Source organism: Anoplopoma fimbria, chromosome 11 (assembly GCF_027596085.1).
Source record: "Anoplopoma fimbria isolate UVic2021 breed Golden Eagle Sablefish chromosome 11, Afim_UVic_2022, whole genome shotgun sequence".
NCBI classification, from domain to species: domain Eukaryota; kingdom Metazoa; phylum Chordata; class Actinopteri; order Perciformes; family Anoplopomatidae; genus Anoplopoma; species Anoplopoma fimbria.
This window is the reverse complement of record NC_072459.1, coordinates 13,251,074-13,260,794: the sequence shown is the minus strand read 5'-3', so window position 1 is coordinate 13,260,794 and position 9,721 is coordinate 13,251,074. Positions and strand designations below refer to the sequence as shown.

Here is a 9,721-nt window from a genome sequence, read left to right as displayed (position 1 = left end):
TTGAGTTAGTCTTGAATTAGAGTACATTAGGTCATATTTCACCATGCAATGTACTTTGACTCATCTATTAATCCTTTTTTTCTTCTTCTCCTGAGCAGAACAACATGCAAAAAAAGAAATAAAAAGCTATAGGCACTTAAAGTACCATTAACAATGCTTGGTTAATTAGATCAGAACTATTATATCAGCTTCAGATTAAACAATAACAGTTAAAGATTAGCAGCATTGTCAAAAACCTGCAGATATGTTCAGTTGTAGACATACCTTGCTGCACCTTAAAAGCAGCGTGCAGTATAAACAGAAAGGCTATAGTGAGAGGAAAAGAGTAAACATAGTATTGTATGTAAATCTATGCAGGAAGGAAAAATGGAAATTGAGTTTAGAAAATAGTTAAATTTGCCTCTTAATTTTAGTGACTCAGGACAGTTTCTTGTAGTTGTTTCCAGAAGCACCAGCCACACAGAAAAACAGTAATCTCAAGAGACCCTCATCACATGATGTTCCAAGAGCACTCAGTGCCCCACTGCAGTAACTTTGTAAGAGGATTACCTCTCAGCTATTTCAATCTAATTATGAAAGAAAAAATGTATCCCTTATTTCATTTAACTCTTATGCAGGTATGGCAACAATTAAAAGCAAGAGGCTTTTTATATTAAATACTTTAGTAGATGTACATCATATTTAATCTTAAAAGTAAGCTCATAACTTTGCAGGTCTATTATTGGAGCATATCAATAATAATGTGTTTAGTTATGTCTAACTAAAGAAAGGAGTTTTGCAAGGCGTCCACTACACAGCTTATGCAAGACTTGAATGTTACTCTATAAATGAAATGTGCAGAATTTTCGGTCAGATGAAAATAGCTGCTTTGCACAGATATAAACCTTTTTTTTTTATTACAACTGCAATTTCAAGACATGTGAATAAAGTTTCAAACATTCGAGGAGGCCAGCTTATCGGTTAGAATTGGTGGTGCATAATTCACAAACGGTTATGAAGAGGCAATAGAAGAACTTAGAAAGAATCCTGTTTATAGCAAAAACTGTCAGACTGCATTGGGTCACGAGTAGAACCTCAACAACACTGACTGAAAGACATTACAGCATTAATACCTACAGCTTCAAAAATGATCAGTGGGAACAGTAAACACCTGCACCTATCATTAAAAGTGGGCCTGAGGGAGCTAATGAGTAATACGTTTTTAAATGTTTTACGGCCCTCCTATTATTCAACTCAGTCAAACAAGCTCGTTCTTGAGTGTACTTGTACAATGAATGTAGACGCAAGCATCATTTTTATATTTGGATGACGACATATGAATGCAAATTTTGAAATATTTTCAGGATCATTGGGTTTGGCAAGACACCCGCCTACTAGTGATCCTCAAGCCAACAATGTGAGGCTTGAATGCTCAGCTCCACTTTCAAATGAATGCCTCCGGTTGAAAAAAAACAAACAATGCTCCTCCCCTTTGTTTTCTAGGGCAGAGCTTCCTGACACAAAAATATCTCTGCATTTATTAAGTGTACAAAAGAGTTTTCGCTGTTAATTATTTTACAAAATGTTGTTGAAAACAAAAACTTACCCAGACTTCAGTTACAATTATCATGTAACCACATATTACTATTTCATAACAGAGGACTGCTCACTTGCACAATTATCTAGAGCTTCATACTTGAGCAAGACTGACACCATATGGCCAAAAGTAATACAAGTTCATGTATTTGTGTACTGTACTACAAAAATCCACCATGATGGAAAAAAGGCAAATATGCTGCCATTCTATAAAAATAAAATTGATACAACAAAGCAATTACACAAATTTGAAAAGATGGAACATATTCAATGTCTACAAGAGAACATTTTTGCAAAATTCAGTGAGGGCGATATCTCTTAGTCATCTTTAAGCCCTCCGAAGACAGCTGTGGGGACACTCTTCTGTTCAAGCTGCACCTCTGCAAAAGGCCAGGAGGAAAAAAACAATTTACAAATGCATGTTCAAGAATAAAACATGTCTGCTTGAATGTGTTAAATGTGTGATGTTTTACTGCTGAGGCTAGGCCTGTCGTGTCTGTCACTCACCCTCGGGTCCCTGGTTTTCATCATCTTCATCCTCGTCATCATCAATGTCAATCTCATCAGGATTGGCTTGTTTGGAAAGCTCAGCCAACTCGCTGCGAGAGGTGTCACTCCTGCAAAGGCACATGTAGAGAATACGATTTATTTGTCTCCGCTTAGGTTGGAGCGCTTAGTCCAATTTTATGAAAATAAATAACTTTTCACAAGAGAAAACAAAAAGACAAAAGACAGACCTGACAAAGAGAATCTTCTCTTTGGGCTTGGGTTTGTCCTGCTCGGCCTCAGCAGCAAGCATCTGTGCTTTCTGCTCCAGCATCTTCATGTCATCAATTCCCAGCTGGCCTGGAGCAAGATCTGCCACTGGATACAAAACAAATGGTAGGACAAACAAAAACATTAGCATAAGAACATTCAGTCGTGTGCTTTTTTTTAAAGGTGTAACCCCGAGATTTTGGAAAAATAGCATGCAAAGCTACCATATCAATATTATGAAAGAACAATTGTTCCAATGATCCGTACTGCCTATATGGTTCATGGCTAAGAAGTTAGTGCAAGCTCCCTCACCAGTGCCTGAGGTTGTTGTTGCCTTCATCATCTGAGAGGTCATAAAGTTGACCTGGGTGTTGTATGTGGCTTGGACACTGCGTTTGATCCTCAGCATTTCTCTAATCGTGTCCTCATTTCCATGGCGGATCTCAAATTCTTTCCAGGTCTGCCAGAATGTTGCAGTAACCTGAAAGATCAAGTTAATAAATAAACCAAGAGGAATTATGATGTACACATCACTGAAGGAAATGTGACATTTTATTCAAAAACTGGTAACCACAGGAGACGGTTTATCTCACCCTTGGGTCGCAAATCTGCGAGCAGTAGGAGTAGATTGCTCTGGCACGATCAATCTCCCCAAGTTTACTCTCCATGTCGGCAAATCGCAGACACATGTCCCTTGCATGCTCATCAGAAAGGACCTGAATAAAAACAGAAGGTATAATTCAGATTTTAGTTATTTCAATAATGAATACAACGGCAAACGGTGTAATTTTGACGAGTAAGAAATAGTAGAAGGATTTGTGTTATAATGCACATATAATAATTTGAAATTATCAAAAATTAACATGAAAGGTCTATTGTGTAGGATTTGGCAAGATCTAGCGATGAGGTTACAGATGGCAACCAACAGAAACGTCTCCTATGTGCCAAGCCTGTAGGACAACTCTAGTAGCCGACGTGAGAACACTACTGCTAACACTAACAGTCCTAGCTAGAACCAGTGTTTGGTTTGTTTGTTCTTGGCTACTGTGGAAAGACGGTGGCCGGCTCCTTGAAGAGGATCTGCTCAGTATGTAGATATAAATGTCTCATTCTGAGGTATCGAAACAAAAACAATTCAATTTTTTTACGTGATTATACACGAAGGAAAACATATGAATAAAAATTTCCATTTTTGCCAAAAGATTCTCCTAAATGCTACACACTGTTCCTTTATTTCAACAGAAAAAAAGAACTGCAAAACCACATGTTGTCATATGCATCAATGCTTTTAACATGTACCTCGATAGCCTTCTGGTAAATGGCTCTGGTATACGTGACTCCATAAATTTCAGCTGCTCTCTTGATGTAGATATTGAACATGTGATGCCTCTCATCAGTTCCTACTGCCTGCGTTGCTCTTTCATAGACGGCCATGGCGTGTCGTGCCAATCCATATCCCTCCTCCAGTTTGGCATACAACAGGTAAATGGCTGGAAAGCAAAGCACAGTGGTTCATTCAGCGTCAGTACATTATATAAAAGAAAAAAATTGAAAGAATGAGGAATATACTGTATAGAATTTAATTCTAACACAAGGTACTTACTCTTCGCAAACTTGGCAGGGCAGCCATCCAGGGCTTGTTCGAATAAATCTCTAGCTCTCTCCAGCTTCTTGCCCCCATAACGATCAATAAACTTGGTGAGGTAAGTGTTCCAGATGTCATAAACATTTGGCCACCTGAAGAGAGCAATACCGCGCTCATAGGCCTAAAGGAGGTATCCACAAAGACGTGGGAGAATTGTTTAAATAGGTGGTACGTTGATCAAGGCTAGAATACATTTTGACAATATTGAATGTTGGATTAGGTAATTAGTGGCATGTTATTACTTTGAAGCTTTCCTCAAAGTAGTTGTGCTCTTCGAGGAACATGGCATAATTGATGACGATCTGTGGCGTGGCGATGCGGAGGTCGATGATGCGATCATAAACTGCTTTGGTAGACTGGGTAGAAAAAAAGGAAAATGGAGAAAGATTTCAACTAAACATATTCCACTCACAGAGATGAATGATTTCAAACACATGACAAAGCACACAGTGAATCAGAATTCTAACCGAATACTAAATATCTGAGAGTTCACTTGTAATGTAATGTTTACCTTCTGTATACCTTTGGCTCATATGTCGGAACATACAACTGTAAACTTACGGACGTATAGAACTTACCTGGAAAGTGCCGAGACTCTCCTCCAAGTCCGCCAGCATGGACCAGACCTTCAGAGACTTGTAAACTCTGTTTTGAACCGGCTCGGATACATCAAAGTACTCCGCCTTCTTGGATGGGATTGCTGTAGCTTTCTAAATTCAAATAATAAAAAAAACAAATGTATGTCTTACCTCCATATCCACAAAACATTTATACAAAAATACAGAAGTTATCTCATATATTTAAAAAAAGTGCAATCAGTAATAATTCACTCTTTGCTCAGAATTCCTAGAATTCACAGCCAGGGACTTAGAAGTATTGCAATGCCAGTCTGTCATCTATCTGTTGCAGAGATTTCACGATCTCTAAACAGAAGGCGCTGCCCCAAATCTCTTCTCTTGTCAATATTCTAATCTCCTAGAACCCTAAACTAGTGGTAGGCACTTGGTTTTGTTCCCCCAAACAAGTCACCATCTCTGCATTCTCTGAACGGTTGAGAGAGCTTCAGAGAAGGCAGCAAACAGTAAGTAATTATTTTGTTGGTCTCAAGTCAAGCTATGGTTTAAGTTTAATGCCTAACACTACACTTAACACCATTATGATATGCAGCCGCAGGTCATATATATGGACTGCTGTATCAGTTACCAGGTGTGAAGTTTGAAAATCATAAGATATACCCAGATAGACTATGCTTTCAAAAAACATTTTGAGGAAGACAGAATTTGCCAATGTTGTTGTAGTTTCTAAGTTCTGCCACTAGATGTCTCTAAACATCTAGTGTAAATGGTGCTGCTGTTTTACAGATTGCCCCTGTAATAATGACTGCAGATGAGATACAAGTGTCTCACCCTCAGTATGCGCAGCGCCTGTTCATAGTTCTCATGGCGTAGCTCCATCTCTCCATATTCACACCACACCGCAGCGAGGTCATCCACCTGCTTGAAGTTCACCTTGGTAGCCTTCTCAAAAATTGTCCTGGCCTGAGTGAGACAGTAAAGATTAAGACATATCAGGAATAGAAAAAGGCATATCAGAATTGCAGAGGGTTTCCAGAATGCCTGTGGAAGGACCTGAGTGACTTACATCATCAAGCTGCTCATTTTCCTCATAGAATTTAGCAAAGGAAACCCAGAGAGAGTGAGGCTTCCCCGTGGCCTTCATTGGATCTATAGTCTGCACAGCCTCAGTGTATGTGTTGATGATCTGCAGATGATATAGTGAGCACAGATCCATTAGTGAAGTACAAAATAAAGGCAGTGTTACCTGTGAGCAGTTGTTAAACGTTAAACCAGCATGAACTGTGCATGCAATAAAGAAACAGACCGAACACTCACCTGCCGTGGATTGCCGTCATACAATTTTACCCGCTTGTGCCACTCATGAACATTATGTGGGTTCTGCCGCAGTAGAACACTGTTCAAAAGAAGTGGCCGCCGGGCTATCAGCTGCTCAAAGCGGGCCAGTCTAAGCTCCATGTCTATGTCCTCTGGGAGGAGAGGGACAGAGAGTAAGTCATGCATGACAATAGAAGTGAGAGCAAGGAACTTTGCCAATATAAACCAATCCACACGCACCATCTTCATCCTTCCCCATCTCAGCTGTGGTCTCCATCTTTGCTGCGATCATGCTCTCCTCAAACTGGGCATAACTATCAAACACCTGTGTGAAATCCCTTACTGTTACAACGGTTAGGATGGCCTCCTCATACACATCACGGGCCTGAAAAAGTAAAAGACACAATAAAGGTCACAGACAATCAGCCACTTAGCTTAATATTAAGCAGAGGTATCTTGTACTTTGTTTACAGACATTTCAAATTCATGATCAAATGCTGTATGATATGTATAAAAATTGAAACTATTCAGAAAATACACACCTTCTCAAAGTGACCACTCCTAATGTAATAGTCGGCTAACGAACACCAGAGTTTTCCAAGCTGGTCTGTGAAGCGAGTGAGGCCTCCTCTGATGATGGCCCCTACATTGAGCGATGTCACTTTATCGGGGTTCTGGGAGATCAGGTCGCACAGCTCATGCCACAGCTGTCAAACAAATACATGTAGAAACAAGATCAATTTTGCTGGTCAGCTGAAGAAAAACTGGCTAATTTGAACATGCATAGGATAATAAAATCTTACCTGATAGTTAGATTTGCCCTCTTTGGACACAAAGCTTTCGTCATTGACAACAGCTGCAAGTCGCACAGCTGCTTCATCCAAGCGGCCAACAGACCTTAAGTAGTCTATGTATTCCTCTGCATTTTCTGGAGAAAGCTGCATGGTACAAATAGCAATCAGCACATGTGGAGGACATTTTCATTTTTGTAAAACAGTGTTCACTTAAAATGTCAACACAATAATGTTGAAAGCTTTCCTTTTCAATGGTAATTTAGATAGAAATATATATAATATATTCTTTTGTATTAAAGGAAATGTGTTTCACTTCCACAACAATATTAGAGCTTTATATAGTATGCTGTTTAAGCTTTTTGGATACTTGGTGTAACTTTCTAAAGACAAAATCAGCAAATCCAGTAGTTGCCACTGACAATGCACAAATACAACCATAAGTGTTCAATCTATATAATAGCTGTTGTATGGAACTAGTTTGTAAACCATGCTCTCACCTTAAGGTACCGGCGGTACACTCGGATTGCGGTCTCAGGCAGGGGAAGGTTACGGACAAAGCGGAGATACAGAGGCCAGATGCGCGGGTGCTGAGTAACAGGGAGAGCTCTGAGTGCACGGTCAAATGTTTGCCGACTTCTTGTGATCTTGCATTGAGACACAAGGAACTGGCAGTAATCAAGCCATAATCTGGGCATCTAGTCGAGGGAAAGACAGGTGTTTAGTTTTGAGCAACTGACAACACAGACCACAATGAAATATTATTTTGTAATGTCAAGTGGTTCAGCATTACCTTATGCATGAACACCAATGCCCTTTCATGGCAGTTATTGACCTCTTCATAGCCTGGTTCAGTGACACATTTTCCTTTGATTTGTTTACGTCTCTCTCTCAGATAATTGTACCACAGCTTGTAGCTGTAAAAAAAAAAAAAAAAAAAAAAAAAAAAAAAAAAGTAAAAGGTTAAACCATGAGAAAATAGTAGTTGTGCACAATCTTAAATCTGGTATAGCCATCCTGCCACTCATCACCTTAATGAAAGTCAATGTATCAAGTTTGACAACACAGAACAATGTTAGACACAAAAACGCAGAGCCCAAACTATTCATGCATGTTCTAATGTGATTGCAATAATCTGGATTTGTAGCCAACTGCTTTTCAGTACAACGTTGTAGCTTTGTTTATAACTGTGATGTTAATTACCTGCCAGGCAGTTCTTTGAGAGCCCGCTCGTAGATCATGTTGAGGGTGGATTTGGTTGCATTCTGTTTGAACTCGATGTAACGCATCCAGCACTTGACCGAGTACGGGTTCCTGATGATCTCCTCTTCATATGGCAGATCATCGTCCTCCTGTCAGAACCACACAGTGCACACAACAACAGCATGAACAACTTCAGAAAGAGTTTCGTGTGATAAAGCTAACATGAGCGCGTCCGCGTGACGTTACTATAACGTTTACAAACGCATCCATTCATAGGTTGTAGGTTAATCATTAATACATCTGAGGTGACTGTTGTGAGTTCAGAATTCAAACTATAACCACAATGTCTGACAACAAATATCCATGATTCATAGCTTACGAGCCATAACAAGCTAACTTCCACACTGTTACAGACGGCTAAGCTAACGTTAGCGCGTCAGTAAAAGTTAGCTACTGTTAGCTAACCAGCTAACACTCCTTATCAATAAACGCTTTTAGATAATAAAATGTAATAGTTCCACTTACGAACATAACATCGGGTTTTCCGTTTAGTGAAGGCATTCTTCCTGGGGGGAATAGCCGTTCTAGATTTTTTTTAAAAAGTAATGCTAACTGTAGCTAGCAGTCTGGTTCCAGACAATTCAAAGCGTGTAGGATGGAGGTATGATACTTCCGGTTACGTCACATTACGTCACATTACGTCACATCATTTCACGCCACATCCCTTGTAGCAAATGTCCTATTTTTGCTTGATCTGCTTATTTCAAAGTCTGTATTATAGTTGACATTGGTACACCTTACGACTGGAAAAACTAACCTTAATCCGTGTACATTGAGGCCGGTTGGCTGAGCATACTGCTACAATCTGAAATATACAACATGGCTCATACTGGAGTGACTGTTGTGATAACCTGGGGCATGAAGACACCCGGCCACTGTCCTAATGAGACTTTTTGGTCCAGCTGAAATGTTTACAGTGTAAAACTTAACAGAAAGTTAATGTGGCTCAAATGAAAACTTATACAACATATGGAAATGTTGATGTAAAGTTAATATTAAAGCCAATTTACAAAAGTTAAGAATGCTGTTCAGTCAGTTTGAAAGTTATGAGGTTATTACTTTCTTAGCATTTTACTTTTTTTGATTATAACTATTAATGAAACAACTATAATGTGTTGTCTCAAAACCACAGTGACATATTTTTCAAGACATTGAGTTTCCACAACAGCAGCAATATCCTAGTAAGTTTAAGGTATCACGAGGATCAAGAACTTTGAAATCTGAGTGGAACTTATTATAGGTCTTGTCTCAGCCTTGTTGGCAAACGAGCTACTATGCCTTTTCAGGCAAGGTGTAAACCCCTTGAACTTTATGGAAAGGGCCTTACATTAAATTTTACCAGAGGAACATGAGACCTGCAAATGTCCTGCAACTGTAAACCAGCACCCCTTGAATGCTTCTCCAAAATTAAGTTCCATTTCTGGTTATGGTCATGTTTAACTGTGAGGGCAAGTGGAGACAACCTCTGTTATAAAATGATGAAATACTTCACAAGTAGGCTAAGTTAGAATCAAAAATTGAGTAAATTATTTGTTTAAAAAAAAAAAAACACAAACATATTGCACAGCATCTATTTTGGGAAATACTTTGGACTTTGGCTAAGTCCGATAGCTTTAAAACATGATGCATGACATTATTAATGTTTCATACTCTTCAAAATGTATTTTATATCATTTTATTGCATTTTAAAGATTTCAAATCCGGACAAGCACTGACACTAAACACCAATGACATTTGAGTTCATCTAACTAAGAGCTTATGAGTCCAAAAAGGGAAATCATAAAGTTCACTTTTTGATC

The 9,721-nt window shown here is 39.0% G+C and overlaps 1 protein-coding gene across 1 annotated transcript; it reads right to left on the bottom strand.

The window, feature by feature from the left end:
• Positions 1-909: 909 nt before the first annotated feature.
• Positions 910-8,522, bottom strand: xab2 (XPA binding protein 2). The gene is made up of 19 exons (XM_054607979.1): positions 8,388-8,522; positions 7,863-8,011; positions 7,453-7,576; positions 7,160-7,357; positions 6,672-6,806; positions 6,411-6,575; positions 6,109-6,253; positions 5,869-6,020; positions 5,618-5,737; positions 5,383-5,514; positions 4,555-4,686; positions 4,219-4,332; positions 3,935-4,097; positions 3,631-3,821; positions 2,925-3,047; positions 2,644-2,812; positions 2,313-2,439; positions 2,083-2,192; positions 910-1,955 (listed from the first exon to the last, which is right to left on the bottom strand). Exons 1-19 carry the CDS (start codon positions 8,421-8,423, stop codon positions 1,894-1,896), a joined length of 2,547 nt encoding a protein of 848 aa, XP_054463954.1. The 5' UTR covers positions 8,424-8,522; the 3' UTR covers positions 910-1,893.
• Positions 8,523-9,721: the final 1,199 nt, after the last annotated feature.